Here is a 20,866-nt window from a genome sequence, read left to right on the forward strand (position 1 = left end):
CCCGACCCACCAGTTGAGAATCCCTGGTCTAAGTAATAACATGAGGGGGTAGGGGTGGTCACGGAATTACACATTTATTTGACACTGAAACTTCATTGTTTGATTTTTTTTTCTTTGATTGAAAATGTGTTTTTGATTGAAGTGAAGTAATATATATTTTTTTTTAATATTTATCTTGTATTTATTTATTTTAATGAATAATAAAGACACAAATGTACCTCCATAATTTAGTGCAAGATGAAGAGAGAAATTGATTCTTTCTTCAAGCAATATTAGATATGATTATATTTATTATTATTTTTTTAGGATTTGGGGTCTCGTGGAGATTACAGTGACAGTGAGAGAACACTAAAACAACGATTTATGCTGCAGTTCGTCTCCAGTGCGACAGGGGGCGGTGTTACTATGTATCTGTTGTATCTGAGAGCAGAGTCAGTCTGGTAGAGCGGAAGATACAGGAAAACACAACGTGTTTGTTAAAAGAAAGCTGATCTTATGGTAAGAACCAGACGATTAATTAATAATTGATAATAAACAGTGCTTTTGTCTTAACTGACTAAGACTCAGGCCTGTCAGAGTCTCTTTATACTGAGTTTGACTTTGTCACCATCAACAATTAGTCAAAGTAAGAATTGCAGAAACTTCTTGTCGGTATTATTATTATTTTTACCTGTGCTGAAACATATTAGCTTTAAGTGTTTTACACTCAGCTTTGTTTTAAAGAGCACTACTGTATACGTAACCTTTTCCTGTTTTCACTGTATTGCTTTACTGTGCTCGCTGTATTAATGTAATCCACCGCTGGGTGGCGCTGTTTAATTTGTTAAAAACCGAGAAGAAAAGACTTCCCTCCTGTACAGTGAAACAGTGGGTGACACAAAGTGGTTATGAAGTTTTAAATATGATTATGATTATAAACTACATCTACAAATTAGCAAACCCTAATGAGAAATGACAAAGTAAAAACAAAACATATGAAAAGGAGGAGGTAGCTTTTTATTTTAGTAATAATGAAAAGTGTCTGTGTTCATGAATAGGAGTGATGTATTTCATAATGTCTATGACGGAGAAAACATGAATCATTGCATAAAATACCAAATATTTAGGTTGTAACTACCTTTGTCCCTCCAAATACACAACTTTAATAAAATTACACAATATTTTCAGGGGCATTTGTGCCTATATCACACGACTGTAGTCTTATTTTATTGCAAATTGTCTAAATAACTCTAATTTTTTCTGAATTCAGAGCACTTTCCCACAAAACTCTTCTAAATTACAAACAAATCTGTTGATCTTGCAGGGACTGATATCTGTCACTTATTGTTTGGATACTGTCGGCATTTTTCAAATCGTGTATATTAGTTAAACGTGGAAGTGAAATCTAGGGCACATTAGTGTTAAAATTGCACTTTATTTCTAACTAATTGGTTGCCCACTTGAGCAAACTGCACTGTATTTGTCCCCTGAGCAAAAATGAGTTTGACACCCCTGGGCTAAACCATGCAATGCTCTTTAGATATGACTTTATTGCATTTAACATGTAGCCGTGGACAATTAAACTAAAGGAGGATTTTCATTATTAATTGTAGGACAGACAAATGTGAAGCTTTTTCTTCCACCTGTCACTTTTTTTTTAGTTGTTTGATATGTGGATACAATATGTGTGTATATACACGTATGTATTTGTTTATTAAAACTCTAATTCCTTGCAAGATGATGGAATATAAATAAATACACAAAGAAATGAAGATCCTTTTATATCGTTTCTTCTTGCAGAGGTAACAGAAAGACTGAACATGTCTATACCAGTGTCTGTCCTCCGTCTGCCCAGAGGACCCGACCCCAACAGCCGTGGATTTGACCCCCAGTCACCTCGCTTCATTGCTCTCTGCACAACGTCCATTCCAACCTCTGCAGCGTCACACGACACCGAGCAACTGCAGGAGGAGCAGCGCGTCCGCTCCATGCTGAGAGAAAACTTCCTCCGCTGTTTGCTGTCTGTGAACAACAAGAAAGTTCACTTTCACATGCTGGAGAAGGTGAACGTAGAGGCCACGTTTGGCTCATCAGACATTGATGTGCTCAACTTCCAGGTTTCAGACCTGCACACTCCCATTGGAGTACAGAAAGAAGCTCTGATCAGGTCCCGGGATGTTATTTCATTCACTTTTGATTTATGAGGAATGAACTTTGGCTTTGAATTGTTGTCATTTCATTCCGAATTGTATTCTAAGAGTGCGTTTTCAGATTATTCACATTACTGTTGTTTGCTTTAGAATCACTAAAGATGGAAAGAGGCCTTTCTACCAGCACAAGAGGGCAGCACAGGTTTAGTTTCCTGGGAGATGCACAAGATTGTGTTTGTGTGAGTCAAAGCCTATTCTGTTTCCAATATCAGAAACATTGTAAAAGGAAAAGGAGCTGATGTGATTTTGCCAATGCTCAAAGTGTGTAGTCATCCGGCAATTTAATAAAGTACACAATTTTGGAATACAACATCTAACACCCACATTTTGTACTTTGGTTTCACTGAATGATGCTTTCACTCAAAGTTTGTTCAAATAAAGCATTCAATGAAAAGATACTGGTAATGTTATTTATATATGTATTCTCCATATTTTGCCCTTGTACTTTCATCATTCATCTATAAAGAGTTATCCTCTTTAAGTTGTGGAATCTTCCTAGTATTTAAGGAGGAAAGCATGCAAGATTCTGGATTTGTCTTTGCTCTACTGGTATTCTTTCAGGATTGTGACCAAACATGAAAAACTACATGCAAATCTCATTTAGTTTTCTTTAGAGTTCAAAGCTTACTGTGTGAATTAGGAGATACATTTTATTTTGATTTTTTTTTTTACATCATGGTGAAATTAGTAAAATTTCATTTCTAACGGGGAACCTGGGAACTGATTTGTTAGAGCTTGCATGTTCTCCTAATTACTTGCTGGTACTTTATGTCGGCATCCTTTACAGGACGTACCCTGATTGGTCCTCAATGTCAGCTGGGATGGACCAAATTGTCATTTACAGACAGCAAGACAAAACAACCGCTACATTTGTTCTTTAGGACAAGAACAAGTACAAACCCCTGTGCACATACAGGAGGATCAGGACCAAATCCATCCCAAAGTATAGGCCAGGACTTGGATTCAAACTCACAACTTCACCTCTGCACCAAGTTTGAACCTTATATTGCAGAAATGGGCAACTTCTATCCCAGTGGGGGCTGCAAATGTGATTAATATGTCAGCATTAGGAGTAAGGACCAATCTGAGCAATAACACAGGGAAGGACCAATGTTTTTGTGTGTTTTTGATGTCATTTTGTAAATATATATACATTTTATATTGTAGTGTATGTTTTTGTATCCATGTTTGTGTATTTTCGTTCGTTTTTGTATCCATATTTGTGTATTGTTCTTGTTCTCACGTATATTTCTGTATATTTTTATGATTTTGGTGCCATTCATATATTATGCGGTCACATTGTATGTTTTTTTGGTTAAATTGTATGTTTTTGCTGTTTATGTGCATTTACTTCAGGGGCCACATAAAATTAGACCGAGGGCCGCATGTGGCCCCCTTAGCTACCGTTTGGCCATGTCTGTTATATTGGATTGTTGGCACAGCATGAATTTAAATGTTTCTCAAAGTAAGTTGACACAAAACCTGACGTCATCCAATGAGACCATTAGGGGTTTAGTCGTTTCAATCAAAGCTACAGCTAATGAACTAAAAGCATTGAAACAACAGACAGGGTTTCATCATAATATTCCCTTAACTCCAGAGTTTTGAGAGGTACTACAAAACAAATGATTTAAGATTTAGATTTAGGAATGATTTTTTTTTTTTTTTTGCACATCGCATAATTCATTTTGATTAATTTTAAGATTTGTAAGTCTGAGGCTGCATATGACTGCATTACCTGTTTTAAATCTTACCCGTAAATATGATTCAGAGCAACGGAATTCAACAGGTTGTTCAGCACCAGCCTCATTGAGAGCAGAGAGGGAGCATCAATACTATTTAATCTTCCTAAAAGGTGTATTTTTTGAGTTCTCTATAAGTCATTTTATTTGAGTGCCATTACGCAGTCATGCTTGTGCCTCCGTCTCTGTTTGTGCCTGAATTATCTGACCACTCAGTGGAGACAGTCATCAGGGAGGCTGTGACTCATTCCCTCTCCCATTCTCTCTCTCCCCTCTGTCTCTCCCTCCCTAATCCCAAATATGACTTAAAGCTCTCATGACGTCATCGTGATGGAGTGATTCAATCAGGAAGTCCTCAAGGACGACCAATGTTAATTTCATAAACACAAGCATTGCTGCTGCTGACCTGCAGCCGCCTGCTCGCTCTGTTTTCACTCTCACCTCTGTGATGGCTGTCCACAGGCTTCAATCCGCTGTCCTTAACCACAACGCAATGTTCTCAACACACAACTCAACAATGGTTTAACAGGCACGCTCACACAAAACCTCCTCCCTGTAGCCTTTTTAAGTTATTGCACTTAAATAAAACTACATAGTCCTTATTTTTTTTATTTTACATACATACACAGATTTGTAACACACTTTTCTCTGACATCAAGGCAATTCATCCAACCCCTGAATGAAGTCTACATTATAGTATAATCCAATGGTTGCAGTCAGAAGGTCGTTTTTTTCTGCACCTATTCAAGTTGGTTGCAACACGCTAATAACCAAGAAAGAAGAAGAAGAAGAAGAAGATGTACTTGTTATCAGACCATGTGTAGATGTGGATTTGGAGACCTGCAGGACTGGGACACTTGGAGGGTATGTCTAACACTAATAATGATCATTATTATTACATTAAGACCTCTCAACCCACAGCTACTTTACAGACACATTAAAGTGATCTTGAACATGATCAACTTGATGACAACCGGTCAAACCAAAAAGCAAAGGCAAGTTCAATGTTTTTAGTATAGTTGTGTTCAAAACAAGTTATTTTTCCTTCTGCATCAACTAATAAAACCATATTTGCTATTGTACTCTATACTTACCAAACCACTGTAAATGAATAATCCCTGAGCTCAAAGGGAACAGCTAATCTGCTTTCATATTTGATCATTGAAAGCTGCATGAAACGATCCCTAACATTTTTTTTTTTTTTTTTAATTAAAACTGTACCTCTATTTCATTCAAAGGTTGAATCTCATCCACTACTGGTGCCAGTGTGCCCCCAAAAACACTGCCAAAGTGACATTTCTAGTGTTTGCAACATAAATGTTTGTTGTAAAAAGAACATTTATCGTCCTTGTTTAAGATAACCACAGACTTACGTTTGACGAGGAAGTACAGGAAATTATTGGTTCACAGTTCTCACTTAGTTCTTCGTCTCAACTCTCCCCAATGCATCACAGTACCTAATACACCCTTTATGTGCAATCTGCCATTAGACCAACATCTTGTATCGGTACACCACTAAACACTCCGACTTGTTCCACACCTGTCCTATAACTTAATATCATTGAAGAACCTGGTACTTGTGATAGAACCTGAGTCTGAGTGGTGCCATGGATCTGGGCCACAAAATTAATATCCAACATCAGATTTAAAGGAAAGAAGCTAGGTTTCTGAATGGTGTTGTGCAAGTAACAAGCTAACTTCACTCAAAACCTGAATTGAGGAGAGGAACAGATAAGGCAGCACATAATTTGGAGCAGGCAAAAGCAGGTAAGTTTCCCCATCTGTCAAGAAAAGAAAGCTATCCACACATTTGATGAGTAAAAAAACCTTCTTTCTCTTTAATATATTGATTTATTATTATTATTTTAAATCAATGTTATCACTGTTTTAAAAAGTTTGCTTTCTAAACTCAAAAAAGGTTAAATAAAAATTATGAAGGATCACACCCTTTGTGTGATTAAAACATACCTGTGATATTTTGTGACATAATTTGAGTCTTTAAGGATGGTTAACTTCAAATGTTTCTAACAAATAGCCGCAGTGTGATTTTACAGCTGAGCTTGGAGGACAGGCTGTCTCGTTATCTCCTCTCACTGTTTGTCTTTCCTGACCGTCTGCTTCTCCCTGATTTCAGAAGAAAAACATTCCTTCTTCTAAGTGCACACGTGTGTTTGTGTGTGTTTTGGCCAGTACAACTGTGGCAGTCATACTGGTACAAGGAATCTGTCTTGTGTAACACTGTAGGCTGAAAAGGAAACAAATTCCTCTCTTTCCTGTTTGCGACTCTCTCTCACTTCCTGGAGAGTGTTCGATAAGTCACAAAACCACTCAATCCCCCCTTTACCCAAAACTTCTGCCAGCAGACAGAAATAATTGGAAAGTGACCAAGCGTTTATTTTTAGTGTACTCCATTATAGACGGCAGCAAAGGAGGGAGTGATTTATGGTGAAGACTTACCTCAAAAATACTTAATACTCAATTCTATTCAATTCTACTTATTTTGTATAGCGCAAATTACAACAAAGTCATCTCAATGCGCTAATCAAAATATAAATAATAAGAAAGAAAAAACCCAACAAGATCCACACAAACAAGCATTTAGCGACAGTGGGAAGAAACAACTCCCTTTTAACAGGAATAAATCTCCAGCAGAACCAGGTTCAGAGGTGGCAGCCATCGGCCTCGACTGGTTGGGGTTAGTGAACAGAAGGGACGAACATAACAGGGTAGAGAGATAGAACATCAGTGTCCCAGACTAGTTGAGCCGTGAACCACTGATCAGGAACTGCCATCTCCAGCTTCACGACACCTGAAACAGAGCAGAGAGAGAAAGGTGAGGAGAAGGCACTGACTGCAGAAAAACATGATACAGTATTATCAAGTCAGCCTGCCTTGGCCTTGGGCCTCACTCCCAGAGGCCTAGTCTACAGTTATTATAAAGGTGACAAATCTCTTCCTGTTTATTGGTAAGCTAACAGCGACTCCAAGGTCTGTAAATTCGACCGTTCATAGACGAGCCCATGTCCGCTCTAGCAGTTAGGTTATGTTGTGATTCAGTCCTGTTTATGCGGACTGTAAATCATAACCATATACATCAGAATCGGAATCTCTTCCTGTTTATTGAACCAGTAAATGCGGCCGTTTATAGACGAGCCCATGTTCGCTTTAGCGGTTAGGTTATGTTTGGTTATGTTATGATTCAGTCAAGGTGTTGATGATTCACCAACTTTCCCCTAAATTGTGACAGTGCCAGATCAGCTTGCATCAATGTAAGATCAAGAGATTGAGAATCATCAAAAAACTTCACCGTTTACCTTTGTGTAATGTATGATTTCCACTTGGAAAGAGAAATGTCTGATCATCTGGAAAGTCCCATGGCAGCGACATGGCAGTCAATGGCTGTGTTCGAAATGGAACACTCCGTACTGTACACTACAAACTCAATGAGTATACTGTCTACTATATACTATAAATAGGAGGTTAGGTTAGGAGGATTAGATTGATGAGCGTTCCCACTGAAGTATACTTCCACGTTTCCAAAGATGCATTTCAAACCTCCAAAGACAAAAACCTGAAGCGCACTGAGGCTAAATATCTCCGTTGATTTGCCATCTTTGAAAGTTCTGAAAACATTTTAAGCGAGAAAGTGACCAAGTAGAATATCAACATCTGGTCATTGGATCCATAAAAATCGCGAAAACACAGTTCATGTCGACATGTCAGAGATTTTCGGAGACCCGCCATCGGGCTACTGACAAAACTTAAGGTTAACTTCAAAACAAGACCCCTATTTACAAAAGCGTTAAAAACTAATGGAAGACAAGAAGAGATGCTTTTATTTTGAAAAGGGGATGTTTGATTTTTAGCTTGAAGCTGGTCCCAGGACGATTTTATGTTCCTCTCTCAATGCATCATGGGGTGGTTGGGTATGACTAGTGTGCCCACCGTGCGTACTTCAAAAATGTCCTGATATAGTATACATCTGGGTATTTCTTGCGTACTCAATCTTTCTATACTATCTAGCGTGAATGTACCACAAACTAATTTTGACATCTGACTTAGTATGAGTATCACGTTAGTATGCAATTTTGAAACACAGCCTTTGATTGACATTATCGCAATCATTGCCTAAACAGCATAATATGAAGGGTTATTTTAAAGTAAACTAAAGAAATAAGTTATCCCTTGTTTTGTCGGCCTGCCAAGCATGTTAAAAACCAGGTATACTTCCACCTCACTACTCAACGTCATCGTAACACCATAAGCGGACCAGAGTGCATTATTGATATAAATGCCAGAATCTATTGGTGCATTCAGACCTGACTAAACAGTCAATGTTTTCTGTTGGAGGTTAATAATATCCTTGCTGGGGGGTGTTGTTGAGCATGGATCGGAAGTAGGAAGTCCTGACCACCTCCTGTCTATTTTAGCAAACTACTTCTAACTTACAATTCTGCCCTAGTTTTTATGACTAAAGTATATTAGGTGACAGGAAAGGGTAGTTCTCGGCATGAATGAGCGGAGAAGAGCTTGTCAGCAAGGACCATAGATAAGGCTAGTGCTAATCAATCCCAAAATGGCAATGACAAAGGCGGTCATCAAGAACCTTCTCTCTCTTCCACTGCTAAGGTTTCAGAGTCATTTAGGAATGAGACCCTGTCTTCCATGTGTACTCTGCAATCCACTATTGATTCTTTTGCCTCTCGACTCACCGATGTGGAAACGTCACTTCAAGATATGGACAACAGTCACCGAGCTCAAAGCTAAATGTGACACACAGAAAAAAGCAACACGGCGCTGATAGCCAAAACAGAGGACTTAGAATTGAGGAATAGGCATCACAATCTGAACGTTTTTGGGATTATAGAGGGTGCAGAGGGACCACAGGTAACATCATTCATGGCCAACTTTTTTACTGAACTGTTGAGTGTTGAAAACAGTAGCTAACTCACAGGCTCATGCTGGCATGTCGGACTTCTATCAGGTATAAATACAAGTTATAGACCAATTACATCAGGAAAGTGGCAGGGACTCATACAGTGTTTTAAAGAAATCATTAGGATATTCTCTGAGAATAGGACTATAAAATGTAAAAAGCTTGACATCAAGCCTCAGTTTTGTCTCAGAAATTGTGTGTGAGATCACAACTCACTTTACATCCATCCTGTTCTTTTCATATTGTACCACTTGATAAAGGTTGTTAGGATGTAGGAAAAGTTCTGAATTCCAAGCACTACTGTACTAAAACAGAACCACACGGCCTAAAACATTTTAAAATGTTTCAGGCCTGTTTGTGTTAAACACAGTTATATTTGCGGTTTTTGCCCTAAGGTGCTTCCTTGACTAACATAATTAAAATAAATGCCTGAACAGACAGAGTTCCCTGGCTTGTTTGTGCATCTACTTGAGGCAAATGTTGGAGGAGCTCCAGTGATTGTGTTGCCCTGGCGCTGTTTGGCAGTCTCACTTCCCCAAATCAAGTGACCAGAGAGATAAAGGAGTATGATCGAGTGTGCCAGCTGGATCCTATACTGAGGGTCCAAACATTATCAAACTCCCTGGCAACAAATAATGTGGGTACCCATTTATTTTCTTTGTAAGATAGATTCCCACCATTTTAATATATTTAGAAATATATATAATATATTTGTCTGTAATTCCATTTTCCAAGTCAAAATGGCTGAACAAAGGAGCTTTGCACAGAATTAATACGCTGCCTCTGCATCACATGGAAAAGAAAATGCAAAACCACAACTAAAGTCTAGACAGGAAGACACATGAGGAGGTGGGACATGAAGGGAAACTCTAATGATAGTGAGATTAAAGTGATCTTTATTATCTATGAGTCTGTGTGCTGTGAAGAGGTCTCCTCCCTCTCCCACTGGAGTAAACACAGGAAAATGCTGCTGATTTGAGTAAGCAAAAAAACATGAGCACAGAAACGCACTAAATCGTAGAGGTCAATCAAGCAGTTCTCAGTCAAACAGATTTTCAGGAGGTAAGGTGTGACACAACTTATCTGAACAGTCCAAATTGTTGGTTTGCAGGTGAAGAAAACACCTCCACCTGTTTATATAGAATCTTAGACCCCGTCCACACGGAGCCGGGCAACTGCTAAAACAAATACTGTATATTTTTTATATTGGCCTGTCATCCACACAAAAAAGCAGAATACGGTCATTAAAAAACGGGGCTGTTGGAAAACTCTGACCAAAGTGAAGAACTGGGAAAGATACGGTTTTGCGTTTGAGTGTGGACACTGATAGCAGCAGTTTCTAATTAGGAGCTGGGTACAGCTGGTGATTGAGATGGCACTATGTAGCTAACGTCAACCATAGCTACTCGATGCACTCTGTTAAATTTTGCATTGCTGCACCTAGAAGGCCTTTATTTTGTTACATTTTTTGGTAACTATCAAAATACTGCCATAAAAAATATGTCTGTGATTCCTCAGTCATTGCCCATAAACTGATCGGTAAGTATATTCCAGTCAGTAAAACACAAAAAAAAAAAAACACCTTAAAGTGGACAAAAAAAATAATTGTAAAATATTTAGGAAGCAGTTTTCCAATTAAACAGGTAGTGGGCACATAAGAGGTCCAGTAATTCTAATAGGAACCCACTCATAGAGGTGATCGTAATCATATCATTACTCTCTGCCTCACAATATAGGTCAGGCTCTATCAAAAGATTATGTATAATACTAGAGGTTCAGTCAGGTAATGTTTGTTATAAGTTCTTGTCAAGCAGCCACGGGTACAAGTAACTGTCCTGTCAGCACTATCTTATCTCCTTCAGGCTGGTAGTGACACACCAACATTGTCTTAAATCTGCCTTCATGCAGATGCTCCTCAGAATCACTGCAATATCTTCTTTGTCCCCCACTGGAATGTCCGGTCTTCCTCCTGCTTGTTCCTACCACAAAGTGCAAACAGCAGCTGGTCCTGAGTGTAAAAAAGATGCAGATTATTGCAGGCTTTGGCTGCTATGACGTGCATCAGAAGTTACAAAAACAACATCAAAAGTACCTTCAGCACATATCACAAATCTTGGTGTAAGGGCTGCTTTGTGTTTTTTCATATTTATGTTCTTACTCTGTGTCTGTTTCTGTTCAGCTTTCTGTGTCTTTCCTGGTGTTTGGCACCCCCTGTCTTGTGTAGGTGTAAGAGCAGCATAGACATGTTGCAGCATCTTTGTGCTCTCACAGGTAATTCCCATTTCCCTGATTTACTTCCTGCACTATTGTAAGAGTGTTTGTTCACTGTGTGATTGCTGGTTAGTTGTCTTCTATGTTCTACTCCTCGTGTCTGTATTCCCACAATCTTCAAGAGTTCGTTCTTTGTTGTTTTTCATGTGAGCTTTTTAATTTTTTTAGTTTTGTAATTTTCACCTTTCACACCTTGGTTTTGACCCTTGTATGGTTTTGAGATTTTACTTTGTTTGGACTTACATCATAGTTATATTTATATATATTTATTTTCATATTCATATCTGCACTCTCACTGTAAATACTTTTACTTTTTGTAAATGTTTGGGACAGAGAGAATATTAATTTTGAATCTCTACATGTCTTGTACATAGTAGTAGATTCGACAATAAAGCTGACTTTGACTTTTGAATTGTGAGATTTCATTTGATGGACTTTAGGTTTACAGTATTCCTGCATTCACCGCATTCCTTAGCATTTGCATCACACTCCCACACCACACACACACCTCGTCCTGAAACACCCTTGTGTTGTTTTTGTTGTGTAAAAAAGCATGAAAAAATGTAAACAAAGATAAAAATCAACAAAAGATGATTGGAGCTAATACAACACACTGCTCCTGAATCGACTGCACTATATCCCGCCCAACCAAAAATGGCTGCTTCCCATCAGGTGTGTTTTAAGGAATTAAATTGTTCCGAAAAGTACTTCGAAGTTGTTTTTTTCTTTTTTTAATAAATACAGTTTGTTTATTTAAAAACTTATTTAATCAACATTACCTCATCAATTTTGATGATTCATGTCTGCATAAGTCTCAGAGGGCGGGTGTCTGATTATGATGTAAAGCTATTCTATCAGGAAGAAGACAGCATACTTTCCTTTTGTAGTATATTTAACAATTAGGCCGTATGTCTCTCCAGCCTGCCTCTACCGTCAGCATGTGAAATGTCTGGAGGCCTTCCACATCAGGTGCCATCCTTGGCCTGCGATGGTAATACAAGGTACCTCACACATAGGCCCACCGGCGAGCCGCTCTTCCATCAGCCGAGTCCATCCTTCTTCGTCGTCAGCTGCGCTGGGTCGGCCATGTCATCCAGATGAGAGCCTTCCTCAACGAGTCCTCTACGGAGAGCTCAGCGAGTGCAAGAGAAGCACTGGTGGACAGAAAAAGTGATACAAAGACCACCTAAAGGCCACCTTCATGAAATGCGGAATCCCACCTGCTGGCCTCTAACCCACCGCTGTCGACAGACCTGGCTGGCAAAGTATTTGTGACGTCAGCATGCAGCACTTCGACGAGGCCTATGACGCCGCAGCACCAAGTGTCCCACCTGCAGCAGGCGCTGCGCTTCACGCATCGCGTTCCACCATCACCTCCGAACCATATCTGAAGAAAGGAAAAAAATACAAATGAAAATTGCGCTACAATGATATCTTCGTCGACACCAACGCACTACCAAGTAGTAGTTATTTAACAATTAGAAGCAAAGTGTGACAGTTTTAATTATTAAAAGTCCACGATGTTTTCATAAGAAGTTTTTGTTAGATAAAAAACATCATTAATTCATGTATGACTGTACTATATTACCGGTAAGTACTATATTATAATTAAAGTATTTTGGATTCTTTCTTTCTTCCTGTTACTCACTTTTAGTTCTTTCGTTGAACATAATATTCATCATTCACTGTTTAAAACACTTTAACTGAGTCATGTATCCTTTCTTTACTTCTCTCCCATGACTTTTTTTGTCTTCATCAAAGCAGCATTTCTGCAGTGGGTTTAGAGGCTAAACTAATTGCTTATAATCTCACTTAGACACGCACTGACATCCAACCCATCTTGCGTCGCTTCTCTGTAAGCAATCTCAATCACTGCCTTAGTTGTTTCCTCCCTTCGTCTGCTTTCATATTTCTATTCCTTTTCCTCAAGAGACAAGATTTACTTGTGTCTGCGACAAGGACATCTGCCTATTAGCAAGCGCCACTGACGTAGGCATTGCCAACTCCTCCTCCTCCTCCTCCTCATTGCCCACCTTCCTCATCCACATTCCTCTTCCGCTCCTCCTCCTGCCTTACTCAAATTGGGGTCGCCAACCTTCATCATGCAGGCTGGTGAATCATCATTGGTGCTTGCGATGCAACAGAGGGAAGTACTCAGGCTGTCCAGGATACTTCCGTCCTCCTTTCCAAATTACCACAGGGTAACCCGACATTGTCTGCTCTCTACTGTCACGCCACCTTGTCGCACGGGGGTGTACAGGAATGAAGAAATAGAGCAAGAGCTAGAATGTGAATGAGAGGAGCAGTGAGGGCTCATGAACAATGGAGTAATTAGCAGGGATTACGTGACTTAAAAGTTGGCTTGGAACTTCTGTGCCTTGTCCAGGGACACTGATAGCCTTTTTAATCCTATTCCTATCCACATGTATATAACATTAAAGATTTGAACTCATATATTAAAGAACAAATGGTGTGTCATTTACATTTTATGTTCTTTGTGGCCATAAAGTCCTTTTTGTGCTACATTATTGCTTCCCTATTTGGATATATTTACATTTAAAATATGCCGATAAAAAGCTACCAAAGTGTACACACTCCCTTCAAGTAATGAGACAAGAAAGAAGATTGTCTTATTATGATGATATAATCATAATATAATGATACTGGCCACAATGACTAAATTAAACAGATACACACACCCATATCAGAATCAGAAAAGGAATTAAAAATACTTTATTTATCCCAAATTACTTATAACAAATTACCACATAAAAAAGTTGTGTGTAAGTCACTGTCACACTGGTCAGGTGAGGTCACATGTCAAACTCATGTGTCAAATCCGACCCTTTGGAGCATCCAATTCAGCACGCAGGAGAAAGTACAAAAGAAAGAATCATTGTGTAAATGAAACTCAACAATATTTGCAGGGGCTCACAGTTTTTCCCGTACTTATATCGCAGTCATTATTAAAGTCAAACTCAAAATTCCAACACAATCCTTCAATTTTCCTCAAAATATTATATAGAAATTGGTCATACAATCTAGAAAATTTAAGGTGAAGATTCTGTTGGCACTGATATCAATCACTTAGTGCTTAAATATTGTCAATTTGTCACATATTTAGTATTTTATGTTTACGTGGAAGTGCAAACTAGGGCACAATAATGCTGAAATTACAGATTTTCCCGCAATTAAATAATATTAGATTGACACACCTGGGTTAGGTCAACAGATATGCTTTACAGGACAACAGACACCTGCAAGCATGGCACACACACCGGTTAATGTTTTTAGTGAGATATTTTAATATCACATGAGAACAGCAGCCTTGGTATAAGCTGCTGAAAAGAGGAATCTAAACATATTTTAAGTCAATTTTTCAATACTCATTTATAATTTCTTCATTATAAAGATTTACTCATATATGACAGGGTTTTTTTCCCCTACATTTTTTTATCTTCAATGTTCTGCTTAAAAGACAGACCTGCTTTTGCAAAGTATCTACACTAAATGATCCTAAGCTATCCTCCCATTAGCTGTGATGAAATCCTTTTAGGTTGTGCTACACGGTTATTTTAGAGCTTCGGGCTCAGCTCTTAACTAATTCATGTCTTTTATTTTGGGGGTAGGGGCTCGCTGCTTCACCCACATGCAAACATTCAAACACTTTTGTCTTTTTTTTTGCATCAACAGAAACAAAAGAAGAGAAATGTCCTACAATCTAAATTTGGAATTCAACTCACAAATCTTGTTATTTAGATCTATATAATTTGTTTTGAATCAAATAAACTCATCAGACGTGTTGTTTTTTAGATGATCTATTTATCTGTTATTTTTTTTCCCAACAACACATTAAAAAGGTTTTTGTTTCTTCTTTGTCCCAATCAATTTTGTGTTTGTGACAATAGCAGAAAAAAACCTACATCCCAGAACTGTGTGTACATATTCTATGTATGTGCTCATAGAGGCAAAAGGTCAATTTTGGTTCATTTGGACATCCATACTCAGCATTTTGGCAGATGCAACCTCCAAGTTGACGTTGAGAAAAGATAGCGCAGCACATCCTCTTTCTTCCCTTTATCTTTATGTTATAGGCTTGAAAATGTAAGTGCCTCTTAAGCCAAATTTTATAGGTAATAAATGCCACTCCCTTCTTGTGTCTTTAACTCTCTTACATCTCTTTCAGCGCAGATCCTCTTTTTAATGTTTGGTTTTTATCTTCAGTCTTTAATGCCTTTTATTCAGCATTCCACAGAAAATCATCATCCTAAGCTCATTCACATTCCCCATTCTGAGGATATTAATAGACGGAGCAATACAGAGAGAGGATAACTTTATTCAGTCAAAGACAGAAACAGATGAGCAGGCAATGGTTTTAGTCCCGTCCTTCTAGTCATTACTCAAACTATTGCAGCACTGAACACTGACTCATGTTTCTGCACTAAGCAGCAAGAATTTCTATCTTGTTCTACTTTTCCTCCGTTGTTCTTTTGATGTAGGCAAAAGATGAAAAAGTCTACGATTCTGAACCTTCCTATACACGAGCCTGGGCTGCATTGTGCAACACTGTAGCCCACACCTGGACACATCTGGACCATGGAGGGCAGCTCCACACTGACCCTACACATCTGGAGCTGAGACTCTGAGAGGTGCAGAGGAGATAAATAAAACATTCAAGCATGCACTGCATGCTCTTCCTGGGAAATACACACGGGCAGACATGCATGCTGTTCTTCACCAAAGAACAAGCATCTGTCCTCACACATGTGCAGAGAATGTGGGTTTGATACGAAAAGAAAAAGACCATCTCCTGAGTCATGAGCTTACTATTGTATTTTATGCACAGAAAATGACTCAGGCTTTATAGCACTGTCTCAGACAGAAATATAAGCAGTCGCTACAGCTGCTCGAGGTCATTTATCCTCCCACAAGAGGGAAATATCTAATGTAGTCCCTTACTTCTGCCTTATTTTACAATGTGAATCTTTGCTGTTTTTAAGGTTTAGTTTAGGGATACCCCCAAGCTGCCACCAATGAGAAAACCGACAGTTCTTAGTATACGTAGAGTTTGCGTATACTAAGTTTGACCCCCCAGTGGTCAAAAGTTTTCATGAAAGTTTTCCCAAATTCATTCGAAAAAATACAAGTCTTATTAAAATGTACATAATATACAAATATTTGAAGTGCCATAAAACATAGTGACTGTACAAAATATCTATTAATTAATTTGTTGTTCTCAAACTTCCCAAACTTTTGAGACTTAAGGTTGATTCTTCTTCTGTCCTGTAATTCTTCTTCACAATGTAAATGGTGAAGTGACATAGCAGTTCATGTATGCAGAAAAAATGAAGCAGAAAACGCCCGCCGGCCTGATTTTATCATGAATTTGCAAAATTAAACGACATGTCAACGCACATTTTTGTAGTCAACATTATTGATTATGTTATTAATAATGTTTGCATTATTGTATATTTCACACACATTGTGGTTGATGCTATATATATATTTAATTCTATTTTTTCTTTTTCCCCCCCCTGGCAAGAATCTCAAACTCCGCCTATGGTTCTTAGTTCCATAAACCCACATTGGAAATCCAATTCAACATTCTGACCACTAAATTAACATGCAGTTTATTACACCGGAGCAGTCATGAGAAGATCCCCCATACAGGATCAAACATACTGTTAGATGGGGTCACTACTTCCATCTAATTAATGGCTCTTCAATATACAGTCTTTAAACAGTCAAATTAGGAACGGAAAACTTCTTTGCAACAAGTTCAAACTCAAACTCATTCATCATGCCATTTTGTCCCAGTCACATTGAAGTGCAGCTCTTAAGTGGCTTGCATGATTAATCCTGTAACCTTGGGGAGAGGGGGACGAGCCAATCAGATACTTGAATTTCCCTTATACGTGCCACATATTTCATCCTTACTTTCAAAATAAGAAGGTCGTTGCTTCAGTATGTTTTTGGCTGGAAGTATAAATGATGCCAGGGTTTCACAGGGTCAAATTTGCACATGGTTCTTTCTATGTAACAATTAACAAGTGTGATTGATAACAGGCTTATGTTGCCGTGACAGGTGAATAAAATGATTAAGAAAAAGTTGTTACTTTCATGTTGTAACAGCACTCATTTCTCTTTTTTTTCCGTTTCCTTCTAAAGTACCAAAATTGTTCTTGTATAGGTGTTATTTGGTTGTGTTATTTTCTGAATGATTGCTGCTAAGTAGAATAATGCTGACATTCACATGGAAGTTTGGCAGGTAGGAATTTCTTCCTAAAAGAATAACAATAAAGAAAAAAAACTAATTGAAATCTAAAGAGTATAAGTTTTTCTCACATGCTTTGGTAAAATTGTGAAATTAACACCATACAAAGATTTGCCAAGGAAACTAGTGTTTTTTTGTTTGTTTGTTTGTTAGCCGGGTTATGTCAAAACTGCTGATTTGAATGAAAAATAGCCCAAACCTTATGCCATTGAAGATTTCATTTAATTTTGAAAGTGATTTGGATCTATATACTGATTATGGATCAGTTTCAGAAGTCAAAAAACGAATTTATCTCATCAGTGGCCAAAATTCAAAAGTTTCATCTGGATCAGATCCGGTTTGCGCATCTTATCTCAATTTTTCAAAAATATGGAGGTGCCTATACATTTTGACCTATATCCTGTATCGTTAATATTGGGATAGGATTTTCTCACAAGCCTTTAAAGTGTGACCAAATGCTCACCGTACCAAGATCATTATCACTGATCCAGATAACGGCCAACATCTGGCAGCTAAAGATAAGCATTCAGTCCTTACCGCAGGTTCCTTTGCATTGACAGGTCTTGTCACCACTGACGTTCATGTTATACATAAAGATTTATGAAAGCTTTGTAAAGATTTAAAGAGATACTCCCAGAAAACAAAAACCACATAAACTGCATACGCTATGATGTTCAGGTGGTGACTGATTAACCACAGGCCGAAGAAGACAAAGAGGGTCTTCAGGGGTGAAGAACATTAAATCCCCCTCCACACATTTTTTTGACTCAGCTGTGCTCTGTGTCCACAGTGGGATAAAGCAATTTGGAGGTGGGAAGATTGGAATAAGGCACAAATAGACTGCTTGTTAAGAGGGCGGTGAGGTATTACTTTAAAGATTCACTCCACCCCCGTCGGAAGTCAGGAGGACAGGCGACTGACAATTTTTCCAGAGGATGGGAAACCTGGAGGCTGAGATCACTGCACATTTTAGGAGGGCTCTTTTTAAACACACAGTTGTGCCTTAAACAGTGAAGTGAATTTAGTCCCTTTTTTTACATCAGACAAATGGCTCATTGTATAAAAGTTCAAATGTTTTACGCATGCATTTTTAATGACACAAATAAATGTTCATGATAGCAAACACAGGTAAAATCCCAGACCTGCATCACTGCATCTGCGTGTAATATTCACGTTTGGATAAAGCCCTTTTTAATAAATATTTTCATTTAAACTGACCTTGACAGCTATTTAAGGGAAAGCTACTCACACACTGGCAGGTAACTATTGAAAGGCATTATGCATGATGCCTGACACTTATTCCAGAATTGACACTTAAAGATACTAGGAGAATAATATTTAATGGAGGGAACCTGGCACAAGCTTGGTCCAACCCTCCCATCAAAAAACATTTGGATGTTGGGAACGATCAGTTATCCACGATGATGTTTGGGTCCAAGGTGTTTAAAGCAGGCCCCCATTACCACTTCTCAAGACTACATCTCTGTTGACTAAATGTTTTAGGTTGGTTCAATGACAACCAAGAATAGAGATCATATATATAAAAAAAAATAAAAACGGAGGTAACAGGTGGGAAACCTCACTTCTTCTTCATGTATAACAGCCAATGAGAATGCTTCCCATTTGATCCTCAAATACATCAAGATGTAGCTTGGTGAATATATGGGTTAAATAAAGAATATTATATGCTCTTTAAGCAGTGTATTATAGGAAAGTTAATTATTTTTTGACTGTCATCTTAACAAGACTGTGGAAGTCAATAGAGGGCCTTAGAGAGCTGTTTTCCTTCATGAATGAATAGTCAGCTCCGACCAGAGAGATATGATGACCAATCAGTATCTTGTTAATGTAAGTATCAAAGTATTCTTACAATGTCTGGGACATGTAGAAACACCTCCTGATGAATAGGTGGATTGTATAATCATGTAAAGCATTTCCATTTTCAGAATCAGAATCAGAAAAACACTTTACTCAACTCTACTCAAGATGTGGTATTAGGCATTGAATCTCACTCTCAATTGTTACTAGTTTGCTAAAGTGTTCCAGTCTTTTTAAAATGTAAAATAACGACCATACATTTTTTAACCACTTAACGCAAAAATCATTAAAGCAAAAATGTTCCAGAGAAGTGGATCCCTTAACTAAGGAGCTAACAATCAGAGCAGTAAGTGTGGATTTTTATGCCTGGTTTAAGGGAGCTTAGTCTCACATCTGATCCGTCCAGCACTTTGTAACAACAGTTGATGCATATTGATCATCTAATCTTCCTCTTTGGAAAATAATCAACTTTTCTGGTTGTCCTATGTGCACAGGAGTCACTATTCTGAGATAACAGCCTTTATCAAACCTATTGAAAAACCAAATGATGAGAAAGTGCTTCTGATAGTCGAGATAACACCTTGATAGTGTGTTTGACGTCTTTATTTCTTTATCCCCCAAGAGATTAAACCCACCAAATCACAAAACTCTCCTCACGTAAACGCCTCATCGGGAAGGTCAAAGGTCAAGTAGATTTGGTCTACTGCTTTGCTCAAAATCTGATAATAGCATGACAGCAATGTTTCTACTTGTTGATGCGTGATGTGTTATATTAGTGCAGAAAAAGTAAGAGAACGGACATCTTATTAAAGGTATTCACCACAATTCGTTGCTTTCAGACCAACATCCTGAACCTGTATGACGTGGCTGTTTATGGAAAAACACAAAATCAATTTTGTGTGCAGTGGAACAGTTACTTAGTCTCAGGATGAATGAGTCTATGAATGAGCGTGTCTGCGGGTGCGTGTGTGTGCTTGTGTTTTTGGTGTGCACGAACTCAGGTTGTGTGTGTATATGTGTTTGTCTGAAAGCAGACTGAAGGAGCAAAAGTGGAGGGGACAAAGAGGAGGAGCAGAGAGACGTGGACGAGCGATTCTCCAGATGAGATCTAATATGTGAGACGATGCATCCTAAAGAGACGTTTTCTCATGGGTCCAGCCCATGAATACAAATGTACCCCCCCGCCACCCACCCTGAGCTGGAAGGACAGATGCACCTTGCTTCAACCAGTGGTGAAGAAATGCATCAGGCTTTTTTTTTAATTCCAACATCTACGTCTATCCAATCACAAATCTTAACTGTGGTGACTTCATGGCAGCCCCTATGAGTCATCCATTGATACCTTTGTGGTATAACTGAATGTGTTTGCTCTCATTCAGTGTCATGGCGCCGGTATTTATAATGACGGAGCGATTGTGAGCATGTTGCAAAATGTGGCCGTTGGAGCGCTGCAGGTGAGTTTGTCAGAGGAGAAGGGGTAGAAATTCAAGTGAGGGGGGTTAACGTATATGGTTTGTATGCATGTTTATGTGCATTTATGTGATACTTTAAATTTACAAGAAAGGGTTGTATGTGAGAATGTGAGTGGCCGAGATAGTCCACTATAGGTAAGAGAGAAAAGGGTGTGTGTGTGTGT

The 20,866-nt window shown here is 38.5% G+C and overlaps 1 protein-coding gene across 1 annotated transcript; it reads left to right on the top strand.

Annotated features, from left to right (window-relative positions):
* Positions 1-406: 406 nt before the first annotated feature.
* gemin7 (gem (nuclear organelle) associated protein 7) lies at positions 407-2,583 on the top strand. The gene is made up of 2 exons (XM_028465299.1): positions 407-498; positions 1,780-2,583. The coding sequence occupies exon 2, from the start codon at positions 1,800-1,802 to the stop codon at positions 2,181-2,183; it is 384 nt and encodes a 127-aa protein (XP_028321100.1). The 5' UTR covers positions 407-498; positions 1,780-1,799; the 3' UTR covers positions 2,184-2,583.
* Positions 2,584-20,866: the final 18,283 nt, after the last annotated feature.

The sequence above is a fragment of the Gouania willdenowi genome, chromosome 13 (assembly GCF_900634775.1).
Source record: "Gouania willdenowi chromosome 13, fGouWil2.1, whole genome shotgun sequence".
Taxonomy (NCBI): domain Eukaryota; kingdom Metazoa; phylum Chordata; class Actinopteri; order Blenniiformes; family Gobiesocidae; genus Gouania; species Gouania willdenowi.